We start from the raw sequence: 27,030 nt of genomic DNA, 5'->3' as shown, positions 1-27,030 counted from the left end.
TTGGCTGACATTTGCAAATATTCTGTCAGTTAATACAGTTGAAATGCCACTATTATAATATATCACAGCTGAAGCTGAACAAAGGCAGTCATTATTTTAGAAGATCACTTTTTGGCATTAGATATCAGCAGCATTTTAAATGCCTTACTTACACCCTGTTTCATCCATTAACAAGCTGTTTTTTTTATTATTTTTTCCTAGACAACTGTTTCATTCTTTAAATTCATACGAAAATTGTATTCCTTTGAAAGTCTGAAAGTTATCACAATTTAATTTCTGTGTTACCTCACAAGCTCATCAGTTTCTCTGCAGTTGCCAATTAAAGACAAAATATCTATTGATTTCCAGGTCCCTGCATCTGAAGGGAACAAGAAGCAGAGAGTATTGCTGGAGTGTGAGAACTTGTAGATGCAATTGATCCTTGAAATTCCATACCACCGTTATTGCTTGAACTAGTAGAATCATTTGAAATATTCATTGATGTGCTAGGTAAAGTAGATGGTGATCCAACTGTTGTAGCAGCTTTTTCTCTCTTCTCTGCTGCTGCTCTACTCAAAACATATTGTGCTGCAAATTGGTGCTTTGGCTCCATTCTCATATTTTCCATGTGATGAAGTAAACCTAGAAGATAGTAGATTGAATGAATATAAATTAAATTTAATTAATTAATTGTTTGTTGATAAATATAAATCTTTATCACATGTAATAAAATAAACAATATCATTTTAATCATTTGATTTAACAAAAAATAAAGTGCAAATAAAACAAAATTTATTAAGTTACTATTTATTTGTAATCACTACCTTGTTTTACAATGTTAATTATTAGAAAATGGCATTTTCCTTTTAATACTTTACATAAATGAATGAATGAATGGAGAGAGATCTGAACAGTTATTTGAGAAATTCCTGGTGTTCTTTGCAAGTCCAGATTCAATCCTGAGTCCCCAGAGTGGTAGACTGGTATCTTTATTATCTCAGCTAGCTTGACTGCTATTAATTTTTTTTTAAATTTAATTTCAGTGTGAGTTGTATAAATATACTTCAACCTGTGGATATGAAGCTACTGAAATTTGTTTGATTCATAAATAATAATAAGTGGAATCAGCTTGAATCAGATATAATGCTGTTTCTGAAAACAGCTTAATATCTTTTCATAAATCATCAGGTATAAAATATATTAAAAAAATCTTTTAAGAATTTGGTTTATTTAATAGTTCAATGAAAAGAGATTTTAACAAACATATAAATATTCACTTATCATAAATCTTTTCATTTTGTAAAGATATAATATTTGCTTTTCTGTATGATATCATTTTGATTTATTCATAATAATTATAATAGAAGAACTTCCATAATTAACTTAAAGCAAATTCAAAGATAAACTACCTGCTTCTTGAGAAAATACACTCTGGCACACTGAACATGGCCACATTCGAACTGGTGGACTGGAAGAAGCAGATTCAGGATGACTCGCAATATGTTTGTGAAGAGAGCCTTCGTTGACATAAGTCTTCCCACAGACAGGACAAGGATGACTTGTTGTGCGCCTTTTATCTATAATTAATTTTTGTGAAAAGAATTAAAAACTTTATCTAATTTTTAAACTACAAGTATAATATAAATTAATCCCAATACAATATGCAAAAAACATATTTCTTACAACTGTTCTTTTATTTATCAAATATGAACATGAGTTCAACTGTCTAGCTGATATTTCATATTTCATACTATTTTCTAATAAATATATTTTTTGCATTTCTTAAAACTTTATCTATTCTTTATTAATAAAAAGCAATAAATTAATTAATATAGTTAATTGTTATAAACTCAAAAGGGTTAAGGAACCAGGATATTAATTAAATATTCTGACTACCTTTAACTCTTTTGAGTTTCTTCCTAACATTTATTCCCATGGAGTTGTTTTTCCAGTTTTGAATATAATTAATTTTATCAAAGATGTCAATTAACTGAGTGAACTTTAGATATTGCTCCTTAACAAATTTGATTGGATTGTACAGATTAAATGATTTTTCATACATTTACATTTTTTGAAGTGTTTTGATTAAGATCTTACAAATAAAGATTAAATTTGATAAGATTAAATTGAAAAGATGTATTTAAATGAACTTTGTATATACAGTAGAGCATTGATTATCCAAATACCAATCATCCAAAACATCGGTTAACTGAAAGTGTTCCAGTCAGCAAATTCAAATTTCTGCTAGTGCTGTGGCATTGTGGTACTCTCTCCCTCCCTGCCAACCTAAACTGTACGCCTACTTTAATGTACTACATTATGTAAGGTATGTATTTGTAAGATGTGTGATACAAATAATATACAGTACAGTTTTGTGTTTAATATGGTTTTTCGTAAATGATCAGTTATTTGAACAACCCCAGTCCCGAATTATTTCGGATAATCGATGCTCTACTGTAATATCATCTATAGTCAGAAACTTTTATTTCTACAGAAATCTAAAATTAATTCATACAGACAACAATTAAAAAGTTTCAAAGGAATAAGAATAATGCATGTACAGTACAGTACATATATATCTCATGAAAAATAATGGAAACTTTTCCATGAACTGATATAGGTACACAGATTACCACTTTGTGTAGCACCCATATAAATTAAGATTTTAGATATTACTTTATTGCTAAACATTGGATAAATTAATAATTCATAAAAAAAGTGTGTGTAGAAAATTAACAATATATGCCTATTGTTAATAGATATGATGTATTTAAATTTCATAGTGTGTTTATATTTGGCATTTTACAATAATAATAGAGGGCCAGCATTATACTTAATTTAACATTTTAATGACAGTTTTATTTAATTACAGTACCATAGATTTCTAGTTTCATGACTAATAAATCCTGGAAAACATTGCCAGGTTCTTGTAAATCCAATTTTAATTTTCTCTAGGTTTGGTGTATTAAAATCAAGGTGTATTCTCAGAAATAAACTTTGAAATGTACTGTACAATACAACACCAAAGTGGTCAGTAATTGGACTGTAGTTTCCAACTTGAAGACCTATACATTCCCACTGTCACCTGTTTGTCCATCCATCCATCCTTTGTTAATCTCAAGAATATCTTCATCATCCATCCTAACTGAGACCAGATATGGAAAGCTTACAGGGCCAGATGCCCCAATTAACTATATATGAATTTCTCGTCACATAATTTACATTCAAAATTTTTGCCTTACTATATAGAGTGATAAATTTTGTATAGAATTGATCCTTAGAATAAAGTGAGATCAATAATATATCCCCTGACTCTGTATGATGTACAATATTCATGTGATCTCAAATTTTAAAAATTTAAATAATTTATACTTTGATTCATTCTGAAAGTAGATTTGTTTTAATTAAAATATGATTAAAAATTGCAGCCTAGCATTCTGATGATGTCACAATAACTAATTTTGATTTTTTACATTCTATTTAAATTTAATATTTTGTAAAATTATAATATAATTAGAAATTTATACTGATTGTAATAATAGGATATTGCAAAGCAAGCTTATGTACAGCAAAAGTCTTCTATATTTAAAATTGTTTATGACTTCTGTCTGTATGCTACATTTCTAAAATTTACAATAATAAATATTAGTTAAAAAATCAGAAATGCTGCAATTATTTTTGTATATTGGGATTCAAATATGCAAAAATAATTCAATATTTATCATTATTACTACAGAATCAAATATTCTAATATAACATAAAATTAAAATATGCAGAATATAAAAATATTTAACTTGGTAATTATTTTTATAAGCAAATTATAAAAATTTTATTATATAAAATTATATAAATAATCAATCAAAACAAAATTTTTTTTGATTGATTCAATTTTCTTACATGAGAAATGTGTATAGCAAACAAGTTGGTATAGTAGACATGATTAAGTTATAATTAAGAATCAAAAAGCAATCTTTCTTTGATGTGTAGAATTCAAATACTACTCAAGTGCTCAGCTTTATCTTAAAAATTTATTGGACAACTGATGGTGTCATAGAAGAACTCATGTGCATGTGTCTGTTTTTAGGGATCTCATAAGGCCATGCACAATATTGGAGGTTACATAAATAAAGAAAAAAACGTATATACAAATATTTTAATATTTTCAAACAGAAAGAAAAATTTCATAATGGTTGAAATTTTTATATTCTGCAGTAAAAATTATTTATAAATGTAAATAATTTATAAATTTTAATGTTTTTCTTTATAAAATTTCAATTTCATTAATATACCTTAGTTCTCTGTTGAAATGAAACATTTCATCATCATTCCATATTTATATAATCCATAAGACATTGCTAATCATTTTTAAGGAGTCAATTTATGATAAAGCATTTTTCAAGACTATCGTATCTCATTGTCAGATCCAAACTTAATAATGACTGACGATGTTAAATTTGGATCTAACAATGAGATATGACTGTCTCAAAAGAAGTCAGCCAATATGTTAAGTTATAAACAGAATCCTTAAAAATTACTAGCATTGTGTCTTCTGGATGATTAATATACTTTGTGATTATAACACTTAAATATTTTTACTGCACACACATTATATTATAGTTATGTTATATATTTTCCTGCTATTTGAATGCATATATCAATTAATATTTTTATGAAATAAATTATTACTTTTGTGAAAATTTCCAGACAAAATTTATATATGGGATTTGTAAATATAAAAACAATAGAGAATGTAAATGAATCATCATTTAATTTATTATTAATTAGATATAACCATGTTTAGTTATAGTATATCAGTGGAAGCATTTTTTTTAAACCTGTAGATAACTTTGAATGCACAGAAACAAAGCATCTCACATACATTATTTATCAGAGAGGGAAATGAAACACAATACTTTTATTAGCCATACTTAGTGCTGCTGTCATCTAGTAAGAACAAGAAAGAATCTAATGGTAAATGAGTGGTATATTAACTACACTCAAATTAGTGATTGTAAAGAAAAATATTTTTAATGTAGTTTCCTCTTCTATATTTAAACTTTAAACAGTAGTTTTCAAGTTTTACAATAAGAATAACAATTTCTAAAATAAATAAAAACATAGAAAATAATCAGTAACATATCTAGATACAATGTAAAGGAGAGCCTTAGTTAAATCACAATACAGTTTAATAAATTTTCACTTTTAATACTTATATAATGAATTATAACATTATATATATATATATAAATTACTAAATCAGTAGTTAACTCCATAACTATATTTCCTAAATTTAGCATTTTATTAATTTTTTTTCATTACAAAGGTGACCTGGACCTTTGTTATTCTAGTGAATATAACAAAGTTACATTGTTACTGAATAAGGAAGCATAAATACTACTTCAACAAATGATATTCCTGATAAAACTAACAAATAAAATTATATTATTAAAGCAAATATTCATGAATATACTACAATCTATGTTTTTCTTCTATTTTATTTTTCATATATGAAGAATAAATTCTTCTCTGATTATTTTAAGTCTACAGATTATAGTTAGCCACCACTGATTTATATACATTATAAAATTTAGAACTTAAAAAAATTTTGTCTGAAAAATGTATTTTTTTTTTCCTTTGCAATTATAATATAATTTCTTTATTTCATATGTACAGAACATATAAATAATAATTAAATGCAAATATTTGAGGCATGTACTTCTGGAAAGTATAGATACTTGTACAATTTACTATTACATTACTCATTATGAATTACAAAAAAAAAAGTGGTTATTATAAGTGATTTCAAATTAAAATATGGGTGATAGTTATTTTGCTTGTTTTAATTATCTGTTAAAAACTTGAATATTTGATGAAAGTATAAAGAAGTCTAACAGATATTTTTATATACTTAGCTGTAAATAATAAACACAATTATAAAAATACCATACTTGAGTTAATTTGTCTCATTTACTATTTATACACTCATAACACCAATCCAATAGTGCTAACATAAAATACATTTTCTAAACTAATTATGAAAAATATAAATACCAAATGATAAAATGTTTTGATTTGTATCAAAGAGATTCAGTATTACCATTCAGGATGGATTGTTTATTATTATTTTATATTATAACTATTACTTGTAATTTGAATATACTAATGGTTATATAAGATCTACTTTCCACTTTCCAAACAATGGTTGTTTAACTAATTTTTCATATCATTGATTACATTTCATAGTATTTTTGAAGAATGCATTGCTTGTCATTGCCCAAATGTAGTGTGATAAATCTGGAATTTAAATATTTGCTTTAACTTAATTTTATTTCTGCTAATATGCATCTTTAAGTCAACGACAAAAATTTAATATGTTTATTATTATAAGCAAAAAACGATTTCTTTGGTCAATTTGCAGTTTTTTTAATCGTGTTTAAAAAATTCAAAATGAATAATTTAAGTTTTAAACTTTGTGTGCATGTGTGTGTAAATGTATATATTGAACAACTGCATAATTTCGCCATAGTTTTTAGAATTGTGCACTAAAAATCTAAACTGCACATTAACTGAGCAGATATTAACATTTTGTAATCATAAATCATAATAAACACTAGTTTTCTCTTTATCAATGTTCCTTCTAAGCTGCATGGCCATCATTCACCCAAGCACTTAACTCAATCTGAATAACAAGTAAATTGTTTTGAGTAACCCAACTGCTGTTTTGAAGACAGAATGACTTGCATTTCTACTTCTTGGTCCAGACTCATATTTTTTATTTCGATTTTAGTTTTAAAATTAAATAAGCATATTTTAAATTTTATTTTATTAATATTAATTTTTTTTCATTACAAAGGTGACCTGGACCTTTGTTATTCTAGTGAATATAACAAAGTTACATTGTTACTGAATAAGGAAGCATAAATACTACTTCAACAAATGATATTCCTGATAAAACTAACAAATAAAATTATATTATTAAAGCAAATATTCATGAATATACTACAATCTATGTTTTTCTTCTATTTTATTTTTCATATATGAAGAATAAATTCTTCTCTGATTATTTTAAGTCTACAGATTATAGTTAGCCACCACTGATTTATATACATTATAAAATTTAGAACTTAAAAAAATTTTGTCTGAAAAATGTATTTTTTTTTTCCTTNGTACAATGCAGGAGTTTTCAACCTATGACCCATGGCTAAATAAAAAAGCATAAAGACATTCTGAATAAAAGCATATTTATCTGACCTATATAGCTTGTTTTCACTAAAATAACTTATTTTATCAACAACATTTGAACTAGGTCCAAAGGATATAAACTTTTAAAAAGTAAACTAGCATTAATAGACCTTCTGAAAATGATTTTTTATAAAAACCTATTTAAAGAAGGAAGTTTGTTAAATTTTTAAAATCCCTGTCAGAAGAGAATTTTACAAGTCTTAAGAAGTTTGAATGGGTGATACTTTCTATATTTACTTCTATGCACCTTTGCAAACAAATTTTTTTGAAAATGAAATATATAAAATCAAAATATCAAACATTGCTGTTTAACAAACATCTAAAGATTTTAATATTGAGTTCCACAAAATTTTGATGGCATTTTTCAAAAAAGCACTTGCAAATTTTATATTGATTTAATGTCTATGTTATTCAGAAATAAACAAATATTAATCTTAGTTTTTGACTATATTTTTTGTACCTGGCCTCCAGACTTGTCTTTTACAGCATACATGGTCTTCTCAGAAAAGTTGAAAACACTTGAATGTATATTATACAGTGATAATCAACTCTAGTACAGGCAATCTGTGACTTTTAAGCAACTTGATATTTTGTACATAGTATTTTGATAACTCTTAATTGCTTTTTGTGTGCATTCAAACTTTCATATATTTTCAGCCACAGACAAAACTTCCAAGCTATTGTCCAATGGCATATTCTATCACTTTTAATTCTCAGTAATATCAAAATCATTTTTGAAAATAAATTTTTATCATCTGTTTCCTGATTAATTTACAGCTTTAACATTTCAGTAACATTTTACGAGCTATATGCATAAATTACATAATGCAGATATGGATGGTGGATATGCAGGTAATCATTTTGATGCATATTACAAGAGGCTGAGGGTGTTTACAAAAACATTACATAATGCTAGGGTCTCAACCTTTGGGCGACAGAATAATAATTTTTTTTTCTGAAATGTTGCATAGTTATGTCACTGTTCAATATGCTATATATGTAATAAAATAATGTAACAGTATCCCCACATTATGTATTATTCCTTAGTATAATTAAGGAGGTTGATTCAGGAATGCATTACATAATTTTGGAAGTGGGTATATGCAACATTACAGTGTGTTGTAGGAAGATGGAATAATGGTTAAAGAGTATAAAAATAGCATTACGATTTATGGATGATCTCTTATGTATTGTATATAGTCACTACTAAAACTATCTTAGAGATTTTATAATTTTTCTTTTTAATTCCCTGAATACCAAAACTCCCTTTAAAACATGAAAACTATTGTTTGACTTTTGTGCACATTTTTAAGAACATTATGTCCAAAGGTCAGGACTGCTTGTATTATTTAATATAATAATGAAAATATATTTATAAGTTAACATATGACAATAAGTTATTAATTAACTATTGTTCACAGATCTTAATATAAAATTTAAGTTTTACATTTATTTATTATCTGTTATTGTTAAATCTTTTGACTTATTGATTTCTTAATGTTATTTTTGTTCCAAAGAAATTGATTAATGGAAAATATAAGGAAAACCTCTCTCCAACCTCAAATTGCCTTACATCAAGAAGTTTATAAAAACTTGGTACCATGTTTGAAAAAAGAGAAATAAATTTCTGGCAACCAAATATATTAAACTGAAGCAGTTTTGACTCCTATAGTTATATGGTATTCAACAAACAAAATTTTGATTCCAAATTTCTTTTGCTGAAAATGGCCCAATTATAGGAGTCAAAAATGTTTGTTTAATAAATGTATTTGGTTGCCAGAAATTTTTTATTCTCCACTTTATATTTTTTGTGAAACTATCATAAATGGATTTATTTAATGTTATTGTACACTAACATAATGGAGAGTGAATTTTATGTGATATTAATATTTATTTCATTCACTTTTATTTTAAATTCAAAACTTTTATACATCATAATAATAATAGTTATAAATGAAAAATTAGGTTATGAAGATACAAATAGGAATTATTTTAAAAATTGGTTAAATCAACTGAGTATTATCATTATATAAACACCATGCTGGATGAAGGCAATGTTGGCTGAGTGCCATGGAGTTAAAGGGTGTTTTAAGTCATCTCCAGTCAACACCATAAGTAACTAGTATGGTTGTGTGTCTAAATTAATAGTTCTGGAAGTGAAGATCAGACAGAGGTCTTGGCAGAGTAACTGGCAACACATCCACATGATAAGCGGAAGGTGAAGGTTCAAGTCCCATTCTGGGCCAATTCTTTCCTTCCAGAAATTTCTAAATTAATTTATTATAATTATTAAAATGAATCAAAAATAGCAGTGTAACCATCTACCTCTAGTCAAATTAATTAATAATTAATTTATTATTGTAGGTCAATAATTTAGGAAAAGATCATTTGGGTGTTATCATTTATACTATGAAACTTAGATTACCAAATTCAAATATTGTTATATTTTTGACAATGATACTTTACTGTAATAATCATTTAAACTGGTCCACTAATTTAGCTCTTAGAATTTTATTCAGTTTTCATAGGTTTGAATTGTTTTATAATATAACTTTATATTATATATCTATAGCATTGTAGTAGAACATTAAGAACATAAATACAGATACAATTGGTGGAATTGTTCATTATTTATTGCAATATATTTGATATTGGTCACCTCCTTAAAAAAAAGTGATGACTGAATATGTGTATCAAACATTTACTAAGATAAAGAAGAGAATAATTATTTAAAGCATTCTTTATAAGGTGTTATCCATAAATTACATTCATACTAAAATGGGGAAGGGGGTTATGACAAGTTAGACAAATCACACAAGGGGGGTTAAACTTCAAAGGATGCCCATTTTATTTCATTAAATTTTATACAGTTTATACATTTTATTATTCATAAAGTGTTAAAGATTTTGGGGGGGTTGGGTTTTGTTGGACATCGAAGAGGGGAGAGTGTTATGGAAACTTGCACAAACTGGGACAATGGGGGAGGGAAAGTAAAAATTTCAAGAAAAATGTGGACATAATTTATGGACAGCCCCTAATAGAATGGCACAGTTTTATGATCATTTTCATTGCTGTACAAGATTCATATGATTAAACTGGGTATACAGTGCAAGACAAAAGTTAAAAACAAAATAGTTGTAAGATAACCTATGATTTTCTCATTAAATCTTTTAGCAAAATTCTAACTGAATAACTAAACACATGCAAATATATTTTAATACATTTCACTCTGTTATTAATATACTTACAAAAAGTAATGAATTTAAATTTTCTTCTATAATACTACACTGGACAAAAGTTTGAGATCAGCTTTACAAATTAATGTAAATGTTGCAAATAAAATAAAAACTACATTGTTTAATAATCACATTATTTTCCTTTACATTCAAATACTTATATTAAATGCAAAGAAAGAATTTCCTAGAGTTCACAAGTATTCAGAGGAAATACTATTCCAAGCAGAGATTACAGCTGTTTTTGAGTTACTTGACATTGCTGTACTGTTTTCTAGCATTACACACTATGTATGCAAGATCAACTCAGAGATTCTCTATTGCAGAAATTGGCACCACTTAAAATTTTTGAACTGACTTGGGCTGCACACGAGAAAAAAGAGAAAATATTGTGGGTAACTCACAATTATTTATTCATATATGATTATAAATTAACATAAGTATACTTTGCTTATGCCGTAAAGACACCCCAGATCATAACAACCTCCACTCTGAACATGAGGAGAAAGAAGCTGTGGATATTTTCCTAAGTCATGCCAATTAAAATGTAGTGCATCACGGCCACCAAGATTTTTTCTCATCAATAGTAGCAAAATTTTCCAAAATTCAGTTTTAAATGTGTCTTCACAAAACTGAGTCCAGTCAAAAAAATTTTTTTTCTAGTTCTGGTGGAAAATAATGTGCTTTCATTTTCAGATAATAAAAATTATCTGATTTTGCTATTACTTTAAGATCCTGCAATAATTGTCAGAATCTTTTAAATAATTGTGAATAACTGTTTTGAATCTGTTTAATGATTTTACAATTTCATACTCTGATTTTCCAACTTTATGATATGAATGAATTTGTCATAATCAGTTAGAACAAAAACTGTGCATGTTTCATATTAAAGAAATGTTTTGAAGTAGTTTAAACTTTTATCCAATGTATTATTACAGAAGAAAATTTAAATTTAGTTTTTGTAAATATATTAATAACAATCAGTAAAACTTACTAAAATATACTTACATTTTATGTTCTTTCTAGTCATTCAGTTCCAACTTTCCTAAAAAATTTTACTGAGAAAATCATAGATAGTCTTAAAGTTTTGTCTTGCACTGTTTAATACATATACATACAGAACACATTTTATAATGAATTTCTTACAAGCATGTTTTTTATTTAATCATAACTAATAATAAAACTGTGTGTTTATGAATTTAGTGCTTTATGTTTAAAATAAAATTTCTGTGTTGTATTAATTTTAAAAACTAAACATCTACTAATTGTCTTCCCAAGACTGTATATTAGATATTTTCTAGCCAAATTTTTAGCTATCTTTTGATAGGAAAAATACCATTTAATTATCAAATATATTTTAGGCAAATTTATCTTCTAACTATTCTGCTTATTCTCTTTTTAATTCCTTAAAAATCTTCAGTAGAATTTACAACTCAATTCAATTAGTTAAATCTACACTTTCTGATAAAAAATACTATGAAATGCAAGTTATGATTATTACAATAGTTTTATTAATTCAAAAGAAAGTCACAATGGCTACAAATGATGCAATAATAATACAAAAATAAACTCTGTTTGACATACTAACAATTGTAAACCAACTTTTGCCTTCTCCTTTATTGTTGATTTAAACTGCACACATTTTATAGTATTTTTATCATATAATAATAGATTTAACCAATTGAACTAAGTTGTAAATTCCACTGAAGATTTTTAAGAAATCAAAATAGAAGCTAATAAATCCTTTAAGAAAAATAATAACAAATTTACTTTTGAAGAAACCAGACTGGAAAACTGAAAAGAAACAATAGTGAGGTTAAGGCCGAAGTTTTAAATGCAAAAACGTGTACGTTGGACATTCAGCGCCGCTTTCCTGTAAGCCTAGAAGTTTGACAATGGTGTTTAAATAGTCAGTGAAATCATGCTTGACATTCCAAACACCATTGTCAAACTGCTAGGGTTATAAGAAGGCAGCACTTAACGTCTGACGTACACATTTTTGCGTTTAAAACTTCGGTCTCAACCTCGCTATTGAGAGCTTTATTAGTTTTAGCATTAACTTATTTATTAGAAGTCAATTTTTTTTATATCAGAATTCAAACTTAGAAAATTTTTAAAAGGATAATCCTAGATAGTTCAGTTCTTTAGTAACAAGTGATAAATAAGCTTTTAAATTATGTATAAAAATAAAACAATGCAATCTTATAATGTTATTCAGACACAATTGAAATCGGTAGATCTAATGAAAGTTCTTTGTACATTTCTGTTGACTTCAGAAATATTATACATAGCAATAGACAGCTGTTTGAGTCTTAATTGGAAGTGTAAGTAAGGTTGGCATACCTTGTAAAAAAATAACTTTAGTTCTCACAGGGATTTTCTCTGCTAGGGCAGTGTAAACAGCATAAACAAACATATTTCATCTATAAGTTTATTTGTACCATTTAATTCTCTTTCTTAGTATCCTGTATGTATTTCCAGTGTAAAAATAAATAAGTTCTTAAACTTTATAAAATAATGGAATTTCACAAAAACAAAGCTTCATTAATCTTGTCTGTACAAAGTAATTCCAATTGGAACTGCTGGAGTTGTTTATTGAGCTGCAATTTTCAAATTGCAGACCTATAAATTCCTACTGTTATCCATCTGTCCATCTTGAGAATGGAGTTAGATAGATAAAAATTGAGACATGATACGGAAAGCTTAGGCCAGAGGTCTTGATTAACTATATATGAACTTCCAGTCTGGACCAGAAGTCACATTATTTTTTTAAATTAAAATAGGATTAAAAATTGCAGCCCAGCATTGTGACAATGTCACAATAATTAAATTGTTTTTGGTATGATGTTTCTATCATTAATAAAAAGTAAGAAGGCTCTTACATCAGAACTTTACAGAGTGGCAAGATTACATTGGTTTATTTTTATTTATCATCTATTTTTATATATTATTTGAAAAATTTGTTTTACAGATTATTATTTGTTATTAAAGAATTTTTAATCAGAAAATTCTTTTGAAAACTTAAAATTTGAATTCTAATTATTTTTTCCCACTAAAGAAGTCTTTGTGTTTTACAATGTGTTCAAAAATATGTTTTTATTTTTTTTCAATATTAAGTATTTCTTAACAATGTGAATGGTTATATAATTGTTTTTACAATATTTGACAGTTATATAAAGTGTTAAACACAAAATATGTATTTTGTGATGTACCAAAAATTTAAATAAGTTTAACTTTGAGCAATAGTTCATAACATAAATTGATGAAAATTGTTTTAATATAAAATAGAACTGCCATTATGCTTAATGGTTCAAAAATGCTATTAAACACTAATTTAATTAAATTTTGTAAGATTTCTGGATCCATTTAAAACCAGCACTCAATGATTTGTTGTTTAAGCTCTGAAACCATAGTAAAATGCCTGTTATTAGCATAAATTTTTCAAGCAAGAATGCCCCACAAGTTCTCAATAGAATTAATGTCTGAGCTTCTAGCTGGCCACTTCATAACTTGAATATTATGATCTTTGAGCAAATTAGTTGTCGAGTATAAACAATGAATACTGGCATTGTCCAATTGGAAAATCCAATCAAATCCTCCAATTTCTTCTCCAATAGATAATAATAAATTATTTTTTAGGACTTCTTGATAACTTTTAGATGTCTGTCTATCAGTTAAAATCACTGAATTTGATAAACCATAAAATCCAAAGCAGCCCCACACCATAACAGAACCACCATCCTGTTGCATGCTGAAAAAACTGCACTTTTCTAATATCATGCTAGTAATTAGGCCACACAACTTAAAATTTCTTTTTACCACTGAAAAGGAGTGAGAGTCATTGGTCATTCCATAGCATGTGATCTTTAGCCCAATGTATTTTTGCGAATTTGTTGTTGTTTTGCTAGTGATGTTTTTTCATCAAGGTATCAAATTTCTTATGTGGAGTTGCTAAAATTCTTCAATAAACAGTGTTTTTTGATATTTTTAATCCACTTTCACACCAAATTTGATAAACTGATTTATCCTGTTGTGATTCAAGATGCATAATTCAATTATCATCCCTTTGATGCTTTCATGATCAATGTTTAGACGGTATTGGTGATGATTTTTCCAAAATTTTATAAATTCCAAAGTAGATCTATTCATTAAAACAGCAATTTTTTTGACACTATAGCCTTATGCTTTTAATTTCCATATTCATACAATTTCTTCCATAACTAAACTCTCTTCCATGTGGAATTTTGGAAAGTTTTGATTCAGTATTTAAATTACTACTTGACAACAAAGTAAAATTGTTATGTGATGACATTTATTTTTATTTTTATAATTTTAAGTTTCTTTTGCTTCAAATTTTGCAATTCTGTTTTATTATCTATACTTTTAGGATAGCTAAAAAAGGTATTTTTGTTATTAAATTATTAATATAATGATCTTTTATCAAAAATCAGTGTTAAGTAATTTGAATAAACAAATGAAATCATCTACATTTCTCTTAAATTCCTAACAATTTTGAAAAGCAGTAAAACGTTGGTTATATATACTTTTGGGATGCACTGTATTTTCTCTGCATAGTTTTACAATCAGTTAGGAAAATTGTAAAAAGTTGATTCTGAAACTACTCCAATCCAGGAGTAAAAACTTGTAAAAATTTGACATTTTTGAACCTTATCCCCTATTCTTTAGTCTTTTTCTAATATTAACTCATAATTGATTTGTTGAGTAAAAAACAGGAAAGTAAGCCTCAGTTCAAAGGTTGAAGAATTTCAAAATTTTTGAAAAAATTGATTATTTTAAAATTTCTCCCTTTCAAATCAAATTTTAAGATTTTTTTTTTTTATGAAGTCATGGTGCATCTTAGAAATAAAAGAAAACATAGAACTAGATGTTATCATCCAATTTTAAATGAAGTTCAACATAAGTAAATACAGCCATTTTCAACACTCCATTTTTAAAAATGTTTCTTTCATTTATCGTTATACTTGTATTTGCTTTCAATGTCTTCTTCACATGAACAAATAGTTATTATTGAGAATATCCTCTAGATTTAACCATTTTTAAATATTATCTTCTATTCCTGTTTAAGTCGTCACCTAATATTAATAGCATTTTCATGTTTTTGTTTACATTTGTAACATATTCTGTATCTCAGCCATTATAAACTTTATGAATCAAACCCACTAATGTCTTTGTTTAAAAATAAAAATAAAGTTTATAATAATAATATAACAGCCTTTGATATTATTTAACAGATGATATTTTTGTGGTTTTGAAGTTTTCATCTGTAAGAAACTAAATAATTTTTGAATGGCATGTGATAAGATTTTTAGCTATTTTCTTGGAGAACAAGTGTATTCAATCTGTAATTTGTCACATAAATCTAATGAAATTATGTTTTTATTACAAAGATATCTTCATGATTAAACAAGTTTTGTTTAATTCTGCAAATAAACTTATTACAAATATATTGAAATAATTTCTAAATTTCTACATTGGTATTGTAAATTAATAATTATTATTTTCTGTATCCCTTTATCTATGAAGGATATGTGGTAAATACTTTTCAAATACCTAAATAAATAGTGGGAAAAAATCAGTTTTAGTATCATGTATAATGCGAAAAAAATTTTTAAATGTTTATAAACACTGAATTTCATCCAACTTTATAGAATAACAATAAAATAATAACATTTCATTAGATAAAAGCTTGACTATGTTTATGCAAGTTAAACTTTCTATTTATAATAAACATGAATAAATCATATCTCTATGTTTTGCCAAAGCAGTCTAACATTTTGAGTTCTATAAAACAGTAATTATCTCCTTAACAAAATAAACTTGGTTGTCTTTTCAGCTTTAAAGCTCTTACATAAGAAAAATAATAGTTCATTATGCAAAACGTTTGCAGGAAGACATTAAAAAATCAGAGTTTTTAATTTTATATAAATTTGAATTAAAATTGTGTTTGAAAGCCATTAGTTACTAGAAAACGAAAAACAAGACTTTACTATATATAATGCCAAATCTACTTAAAGCAATTGTTATGTACTGCAATGTCAACATTTAATTTCTATTAATTTATCTGTAAATTATATTTTAGATTTCAAAATATAATTTTAAATTTAGAAGTTTGTCCCATATTTGCTCAGAATTCGTTTAAATATAAACACAACAGTTGTTGCTAAAGTATTATTTAATTCTAAAATACAGCAGGTACATTTGTAATGTCACAAGTTAATGAGACAGTCAAAGTACCAAATTTAGTTCAGTGTGCTTATTATAGAATGATATTTGAAACAAAACTCTAATGAAATTCATGAGGAAGTTAGTTCATGTTGTGAAGAACATGGTGTTGTGTTGTGGCATTGAAATTTATAAATTCATTCAAGTGCTTAAATTGAGATTAAAAAGTGAAATGACAATGGTCCACGTAAAGAATTTAAAAAAAAATTTCAGATAAGATTGCACTAGCATTATTCAAGACTTCAACTTTAGAAGCAGACATTTTGTAAATGATTCAGTCAAAATGTCTATCTAAAATAATAACAACAATGATATCATTCTCATTTAACTATATGAACTTACCCAGAATATTTATGTATGAAATCAGTATTGTGGCTTAACTACAGTTCCTTGAAATACTTTTAAATAATTTATAGCATAACAAAAAGACATGGACATCTATTAAAATTTATCTCTAACATTTAATATATTATTTTCTTTAAATTATGTTTATGTGTTTATGCTCATATGTTTAATTATGTTGAGTTTTTCATACACTTCATGTTTGAAATACATTTATAAAGATATAATTATTATTTTATTGTAATTTGTTTGCTCACTAATTAAGTTTTGTCTTGTCTTTCTTAAGTATCATTCTAATTTATTAATATCCAATAAACAATTTTAATTGGTTAAATAAATTTTTAATTTTGCAATTCTTAAATACTTAAAAATTATTAAAATTGCTTATTCAAATTTTCTTCTTTATAATTCAGATCTTTTAGAAATAAAACTGACTTTTAAACTGTTTCTACGTATATTTTCCTAAAATTTGTTTTAAATTATTTGTTTCAATCTTGTTTGTTTTAATTTTATAAATATATTGTTTGTAATTAATTGTGCACACTTATGTATCTACACATATGCATGCACAAGCATACATAAATGCACATTTAATAGGTTAGATGCATACTGTCACTTGTATAAATTGAAACTAAATCTAAATTCCATTCATAATATGTAAAAATATGCATCCAACAAAAACATTCATGCCTTTTGAGTCCATCTTCTTAAGAATACTCAAAAGGAAAAGATCCTATTGAAAATAAATAATATTTGATAATGGAAGCTTAAAAATTATTAATTAAAATTAATCTTAAACTTACAAATATAAAAATTTTATCATAAAAAAATCTATTATAACAACTTAAATTATAAAAACTATATATAAAAAAATCTAACTTCTTTGGAAGATGGGACTCAAAAGGTGATCAATTTTTCTCATGTAACAAGTAAAATAAGTCTATAGAAAAAATATAGGATCCCTTGATATCATTTTTATTGAATGTTAATCTACTGTACATACATTTGCAAACAATATGCACAACTAGTGTCCATAATTCGTAAACTGACAATTCTCAGTTTTTTTTAAAGCTACTTTTACAATAATACAGATAAAAACAGAGCAAGTCATTTTCACAATGTTAATATTCAGAACTTCTTTGGAAAAATTCATATAAAGAAGGAAAATCTGCATCCGTTTCTCAGAATGTAAATCTATACACATTTAGAAAATATGGCATATATGTCATAATAAATAACATAAGATTACATCATTGATGATCTTTCATCCAGAAAAGCTATTAATTGTCCAACAAATTACAATTATGAAATAATCAAGATGGTTGGGATGTCTTGTTCAATCCAATTGAAAAGGAAGAATTTTGCACAAACTTTTTTAGAATTACTGTAATTCTCTCTAGAAATGACAGATCATCAATGCCAGTATCAGCTCATATATATATACATATATATTTTATGGCTATGTTTACAAATTGAAATTATAAAAAAGTAAAATGTATCATGCGGAAAAGCTGTTATTGCTCAGATACCTCACATAGCACAAAATCTTCACTCTAAATGCTTTTAATCATCCATTGATTGGTAGAAACTGCAGCAGGGATAAGTATTCAAACCTTCAGCCATTGAAAATCTATTCAAATCTACATTGCAAATATATGCAAAAGTGTTTTTATTTTTCTATTTGCATTAAGAGTAAAAGGAAAAGAAAGCCAATTTTTACAATAATTACTGTAAAGTTTTAACCATAGCTATAAAAGAATTAATGAGAACAATTAATAAAAAATTATGTAAAATAATATTTTTAAATATAAAACATTTTAGCAAAAATCATTATAAATAAGTTAAAATACAGTCATAGGTAATATAAAAATTCTATACGGTTAAACTCTAATCTAGGAAACGTATTATCGAAAACATTGACAAGTTAAATTTTTTAAGTTTCTCTCTTCTTTTCAGAGACAATCCTTTGTATAAATTTTCAATGGCTGTTTTGCAAATAATGTTTAATTAAGACATTCCATTTTAAGAATACCATACCATATTTTAAAAAAATTAGCTAAATGCATATTATTGAATGACAATGATACATGTAACAATTTAACACCAGAAATAAGAAATTATTTTAGGCACTGTCTCTGTTACATTATTTACAGACACATACATAAGAAAAGAAATCCCGACTCGCAGTTTCGAGACGGTTACACAGTAAACATTTCTCTCCGAAGTTTTGCACCTTTCCGTATGCTTTCAAACAGATCTTATATTCCATCCGAGGAATATAAAAAGCATCACGAGCTTTGAGCTAAATTCTTTCTTACAAACAATTCAATTGTTTTGTTATTTTTTATGTTTTAAAGTCATCTGACTGCCTGACAATCGTTTTATTTCCCATCTTTCTTTCCTTTTGAAGGAAGTAAAGATTATTAGTGTATAACACACTACAATCATTTCCAAGCATTCTTTCAAATTTCATTAAGTTGAAAATAATTTGGGCATGCTGATAATATTGAAATCATAAATAAATATTTTGCTTCCAAATTATTACAAATTCTTTCTTAATATACATTTATTTCTTGCAAACTTTAATCAATAAATACCATTTGTATAAACTAAGGTTAATATATAATCTATGGGAAAAATCTTTGGTATTTTGTAAATTAAAATATTTAAACTTTCAGTTTGGATCCAGATAATTCCGAGTTTTTTAAATATGCAAATGAAAACTAAACTATTAACATGATACTTGTGATAAGTATTACATTTGGTTTTCAACTGGCCAAAAAATCAGCTTAATTCACAATTCACTTACAAAATAGTTTAAAGATGCATCTCATTGAAGGGAATTACACATTTAAAATGTAAATGCTATGTACACATGAAAATTAAACACATATATATATATATAAGCAATAAAAATGATTGCAATATATAAATATAAAAAATGTGCTAGATAAACATACAAAATAAAAAAAGATAATACATAAAACTTTGATTTCCTGACAAAAAAATAACTTTGTAAATGTAAACAAAAAAGAAAAAAATAGTGACAATCAAAAACAGGAACTTATTTAGAAATTAATAATTTCTTGTGGGAAGAAAGACAATTATGCTTTTGCATAATGATACAAGAAACACCAACAATACTGTGACAATTTATTTTTTCTTAAACTTAATTAATTTCCTATTATCACTAATCATTTTACACAATATTCTACTACCTATTCCAAACATTCAATTGGATAAAACTCTAATAGTGAGTGATTTATGTTGTACTTTGTCTCAACAATATTAAACCCTGAATGCACTTTTGGCAAAAATTATTTTAAAAAAATCTGAAATTTAATAATTTATTGTTAATATTGCAACTCAATGAACCATTTAATGTTCATTTATTAAAATGTTATTTTGTAGTGAACTATCTCGTCGTTATGTCGTGATATAAGTTCCACTACTTGAGCATTTACAAATTTTTCTTTGTAATGTATTAGACATAACATTATTAAATTATTTTAGTTGTCTAATATTTATACATGTAACTAGTTTATACGACGGACCAAGACGATACATGATTGTAACTGACCGTACTGTACTTTCCTATGTTTGTTTATGATTTTAATTTTTAAAAATATTAACAATTTAAGAATAAAAGATGAAAAAACCTACATCTTTTCAGTTTATTTTCTATATTTTTATACTGTAAAAATCTATTTATATTTATATTTATATATAGTAGTAACTCAGAATATGAGAAAAACCACTGTTACAATTTTTTTATAATTACTGATATTGCCAATTTAAATTTTACTGCAATTTTAGGAACTCTTCCAATTTCCAAATTATATGCTTTTTATAATTGAAAGATTATTTTTAAAAATTTTTTTTATAGTTTTTACTTTGTTGTTGATAGAAGTTTGAACTTAAAAGTTTTCCTTTTTTTTAAATAAAAGAAAATTATGATGAATGAAAATTTAAATATTATGACCTCTTTCATCACCTCATTTAACTACTAAGTACTATTTCATACATAATTATGACCATTAACAATTTCAACTAATTATCATTATTTAAATGGATAACAATTAAAAAAAAATGTACAATTTTAAATTTATAGATCTATATATATATAGATATATATATATATATATATATCAATTTGTCAGTTAAAAAATGTGTAATCGTGTGTATTTTACAATAAAAATTGAAAAGTATAATTTACAATAAATTCTAATATCAGATATTACAAGAATAATGTGCTAAAACAATATATATGTATATGTATATATATATATATATATGTATATTTTATAATTTTTTTTGCACAAAGCAGAAAAATTTGTAATAATAATAATAATAATAATGATAAAAAAAAATTTTTTTAAACATTTATCAAATCAACAAATAATTTGTAAAACAGGGCTCAGAGCCTAAAAAACATAATCAATATTTTAACAAAATCATTTACATGAGAAAATTTCACACCTCATGAGTCCCATATTTTCAAATAAAATCTAAGTTTTTCTTTTCTTTTTTTTTTTATAAGAAAATGCCGTACCGTTTGGCTTTTTAAGCCAATCAAAGTCTGCCAGTGCTACAAAAAACATTAAAAAACAATTATTTTTATTGCCATCATTTGGCAGGAAACATTTTTAGTGTGACTTTTGCACTGGAAGACAAATGAAATGAAAAAATAATAAAGTATATGAATACTGCCACCACTAGGCCTTATTTTTAACTACGAGGAAAACAGTAATGAAAAAGTGAAAATTCGGTAGTGATAGCACCATGAAAAAATGAACAAAATTAAACCTGTTTATTTACAATGAATACACATGGAGATTACAAGATATGAATGATATAACTGGGTCCCTATGAACAATATGCATGCATATGTTTATTACTATTTGTGCCGATTGCAATATTTAAACTGTACAATATATGATCCGAGCAGCTGAAATATCTGGAATTATAGTAACTTTTCACCACTTTATGCATGATAGTAACACTTTTTCTTCAGTTTTTTTTATCATCATCATCATTATTTTTTATTATTATTATTATTATTATTTTCTATCTTTTTAAATAATTTTTTCAATGGCATAATAGGAACTACACAGAACTGTGGCAGTGCAAGTAACAGTCATTGCTTGCATCCATATCCTGAGGAGTAAAATATAACACACTTAGCCTGTTACCAAGTCTAAATCAATAAATATTTTTCATCTGTTTACAATAAAGAAAACTTTATCTTTTATACTTTTAACTAAAACTAGTTTTTGATTTAATATTAAAGAAAAACCTGAAATAAATAAAAAAAAAGATTTTACTGTAATTAAGAAATGTAGTTTTAGTAATTTTTGGCCATTCTCTATTAGAATATTAGAACAAAATATGAATGGCTAAGTGAATTATAGTATTTCTGAATACTGAGGTATTATTCTTTACAATAGAGTGGATACATTTATACTTGCCAAAATGGCTCTTCATAGGAAATCAGTGTTGAGCTGGTGTTATAGGGATAATACTGTAGGAAAAGCTTTTTTTTGTATGATACTTCTCATCAATTGTGAGAGTTGAGGTAGTATATAGTGACCTACCAAATTAGTAGACTGTTAGGATGTGGATGAGTGGAAATCATCCTTTAAGGAACCTTATTTGTTTTTTTTTCAAAGAGAAGTAAATATGTAGATTATAAATCTTAAAATTAAACTTTTAGATGTAAGAGTTGAGTGTAGCCATTTGCATTATGTTGGAATGATGCTTGTTGTATGTAACCTATACTCTTAGTATTATGAGAACAAATATTGTTTTGTTAGTAAAAATTAAAAATTATATGTTTCAATATTGTACAAGTATCAGTAATTCCAGTTTTCTTTTAACATTTATTCTTAGACAAACATGCTCAGTGAAGGAATTAAAGCACAATATCTAAATGTTTTTGTGCAGGAAAATATATGAAACTATTTAAATAAATTCTATGTAGCTTTGAAACATTTTTTTCTCTTGCATCAAGTGTATCTTATCGTCATGTACGAGAGCTCGGGTCCATTTTTAAAGATGGTCCGATTCGTATGTTACATTCATGGTGCTATCTTATATTTAAAGACTGAGAAAGGAAGGTTGAGGCCGTGCGACCAACGGATGGTGGGGATAGTGACAGCCTTGTGTTGGACCGCCCGAGTGACCTCCAAATGTGGAGGAGCCAACCATGGATGGTACCAGGAAATTACTCATGCTCATTCCCATTGTAGACATGATACCCCTTGCGCTACCACTTCCACAGACGGCCGTAGTGGAAACAGCAGTTAGAGCGCTAGAAGTCAAAGAGTTAGAAATAGCAGTAAGAGAATGTTTAGATGTAGAAACTCTGATTCCAAGAACAGTGGAAGACAGAGGGGAAGTATTTCTAACAGAATCCCCATTGCTAGCAGTGGTGGTGGCAGCAGAGGAACGGGATGATCTGCCACGTTTTTTCTTACTTGGCGTGCCCGATGCATTTGGATCCTTATGTGTAGTTCTCATGTGTTCCATCAGAGCTTCTCCATTCAAACATATCTTGTGACATACTGGGCACGATTGAGAATTGGCACCTCCTATCAATGCTGCATGTTGCTGAAAAGAGATACCCAAATTATTATTATTGTTTAAACTGTTATAAGGAATTTATCAATTTTAAATAATTACTTATTATTATGTTAAATAAAAATAACAGTCAAGTTTATTTAACTTAATTAATTAAATAATATTTTTAATATATTAAAAGATTAATTTATCTATATGGGTAATTATGTTAAAGTGAATAACACTCCAATACTGGGATAGAATAAACATACACAACATGCCATTATCAGCACACTTAAAATTAAGAAATATTTACTAATATTTTCATCTGTTTATAACAAAAGTTTTCAAGTATGCTGATATTGGTATGTTGTGTATGTTTAATGTTAAAGTGTTAAACGGCTAAAAAAAAAACTTAATTCATTAAACTATATCAAGTTATCAGCTATACATTTTAGAAATAGATTTATCATCATATATTGATAATTTTAATAATTATTTCATTTATATTGACTAATTAAATTTATAAAAAAGATAAAATAAATCACTTAAAGCAAAACTCTAATCTGTGATGCTTAACATTGTCAATTAAACTATCCAATCCTCTTGCCAGAAGTATATTAATTCATATTATCATTATATATGGATATGCCAATCATTTTTTCTACAAACCCTAACATGTTTGTTTTCCAAATTTTAAAGAATAATAAATTTAAGTATCATAAATGATATGACTAACTATAATGTCAATATTCTAATCATTAATTTATAGCAGTTGTCTGGTTCTATTATAATTTGATAAATTAATATTACCAGCAATCATTCGTCTATCTTACATTATACACAAGAAACATATAGATAAACATTGCTTTTGAAAACAAAAAAAAATTTATTTTATCTGATGTGTCTGTATACTTTTAAGTATAGGTGTATACATTTATGAGTACAATAGCACTTGGAAATATCAGATAAAATAAACTTTATTTTCTTGAAAATAGTATTTATTCATGCATTTTGAATTCATATTTGGTTTCAGTAAAAAATAGATAAATGTTAATAAATATTCATCAAATTTTCATAATACAATTTTCAAACTTACTAATAGAAAACAAATATAAATTATTTTTTAAATTATCATGTTTGATCTTTTTCCATTTTAACAACACTTGAAAAACCATAAAATGCAGCAAAACTTTTATTTACTAACATTTTCATCCATATTTTACTGATCTTCTTACATTATGATTGTTCTGAAGATATATAAGAACAATGCTAAACATGCTTTAAATGTTTATATTCTGGAATGTTAGATTTGAATTACAGTTGCATTCATTCTTAATTTACTTTTAAATATGTGTTCCACATGAAAAAGGTTGGTTAAATACAGCTGAAAATGTTAGTAAATAAAAGTTTTGCTGCATTTCATGGTTTTAAAGCATTGTTATATTGGTTACTGCAGTTTCCAATTTATATATTTTTTCATTCTATGAATTTTGATAAATAACTTAATATAAAAAATAAATGCTTAATTAAATATATTAATAAACTTAGTTAAAATATATCAATCAAAAGATAGTGGAATATGTTAATTTTAACAATTAACAATATACATTTGATTAATGGTTATGATTAATGTATGATAATAGAGAAAGATGTAACAGTTCTCTTAGAACAACTCTTCTAAGACAAGTCCTTTCTATGTCTTTCTTGTAGTCTGTAAATAATATACAGTATATTTAGATATAGACAAAATACATAACAAACAATTGTTAGTTTTTCCAAATAATTATTTATCTTGTGTTACATCTATAAATATAGTTTCATGTAATTGTTATATGAAACATGCCAATATAGTTGCAGCATAAGTTCTGAAAATACAGATACTTTTGAATAAAATTATGAAAGGTAAATCACCAACAAAACTTGAAATTTATCAAGTGAAGCATTTCAAGGTTCAATTGCATAAAGAAATCATCTCATGCTCTTTAAATTCTTAATTTAAATGCTCAAATGACAGAGTTTAAAGAGTTCAGAGAAGTATTAACAAATTTTCATTCCTTGGGTGTTGCTAAAGCAACAGTGTTCATATAGCACATAACTTCACTGTGGCATCATCATAATGTATATTACAGATATACTGTTTGTAAATTATGAATACATACTAGTGCTACTAAGACATCATTGATAGTAGACATCACAACTCCACTGATACCACCATAGCAATATTGATAGCAAACATCACAAGTTTGCTACCTAGATATCACAACACAGGTATACTTCATACATTGCTATTGCATTGTTGGGTATAAAATCATGAGTGCAAGTCATTACATAATTTTATCATGCATAAGAAAAACATTAAAATTTTGAAAATGCTGAAAGTGAAAAAAAATTTGATTTTGAACTACACAAAAATAATTTGAATGATACTAAAGTAGAAGAAAATGAAAGTAATTATGATACTGATGGTGATAGTGATAATAATATAATAATATTAAAAACAGAAAACATGAGTTATTGAGAGTGACACTGATGTGAGGGCCGAACTAACCCTCAGTAAAGTGTTATTTTCAATTTTATTTATTGGAACTTTAATCAAGTAAAATCGAACGTTAGGCTAAAAGCCATAAAACTTATTTCCCACGGAGTTTGTTCCTTGTTGAATCAGATCAAGTTAGTCAGGGATGTGTCACCAGGAACTTTTGATGGAGAAGATATATTGGACGTGCGACCGTTAATAGCCATCATCTGACCTCAGGGAAAAACCCCAAGAGGAATGAAAGAGAAAAAAAAAAGATCCCGAAGTCAGTCGTCCTCCAAAGTTCGTCCGCTCAAGAATTTATACCGTGCAAAATATCGTGCATCCGCCGACCTTATCATAAGTATATCTTACCCACCTAAGTGCCTCAACACCAGTCGGATACCTCCCTCCGAAGTTGCTCCTGTTACCTGAACACTCTAAATATCAAGAACATTCCATCCAACACCCCAAGAATCCTGACGGAGAATCATCCAGTCATCAATCCTCGACTTCTCTATAAGGTATTTATCCACACGCGAATATCCTGTAACTCTCTCTCTCTCGCGACAGTTAGATTCGATAATCTAGGGATATAGAATATGGATATATATATATATCAATCCAAGATGTCTATGATCGTATATCATGTACTCCTGCTCGTTAAAATAAATTTGTTATTGTTTATTAATCTGGAATCGAGTGAATCACTTCCTCGTTTCTCTCTCCTCACCTCTACTCCGAATCCAAGCGCTCACACGCTACCGCTCGCGAAGCTTTAGACTTAACGTCGCGAGCTCCGAGTCCCCTAGAGGCTCGGTGGTGTCATCCTGACAGGGCGCCAAAGAGGTGCCGACCCCTCGGTCACAATATAATAATATTAAAAACAGAAAACATGAGTTATTGAGAGTGACA

The 27,030-nt window shown here is 26.5% G+C and overlaps 1 protein-coding gene across 1 annotated transcript; it reads right to left on the bottom strand.

Annotated features, from left to right (window-relative positions):
• Positions 1-126: 126 nt before the first annotated feature.
• Positions 127-24,700, bottom strand: LOC111625134 (insulinoma-associated protein 1-like). The gene is made up of 3 exons (XM_023368175.1): positions 23,516-24,700; positions 1,389-1,556; positions 127-621 (listed from the first exon to the last, which is right to left on the bottom strand). Exons 1-3 carry the CDS (start codon positions 23,565-23,567, stop codon positions 335-337), a joined length of 507 nt encoding a protein of 168 aa, XP_023223943.1. The 5' UTR covers positions 23,568-24,700; the 3' UTR covers positions 127-334.
• Positions 24,701-27,030: the final 2,330 nt, after the last annotated feature.

Source organism: Centruroides sculpturatus, unplaced genomic scaffold (assembly GCF_000671375.1).
Source record: "Centruroides sculpturatus isolate CEXI.00-Female unplaced genomic scaffold, Cexi_2.0 scaffold384, whole genome shotgun sequence".
Classification (NCBI taxonomy): Eukaryota; Metazoa; Arthropoda; class Arachnida; order Scorpiones; family Buthidae; genus Centruroides; species Centruroides sculpturatus.
The sequence above is the reverse complement of the archived record's forward strand: the minus strand, read 5'-3'. Positions and strand labels throughout refer to the sequence as shown.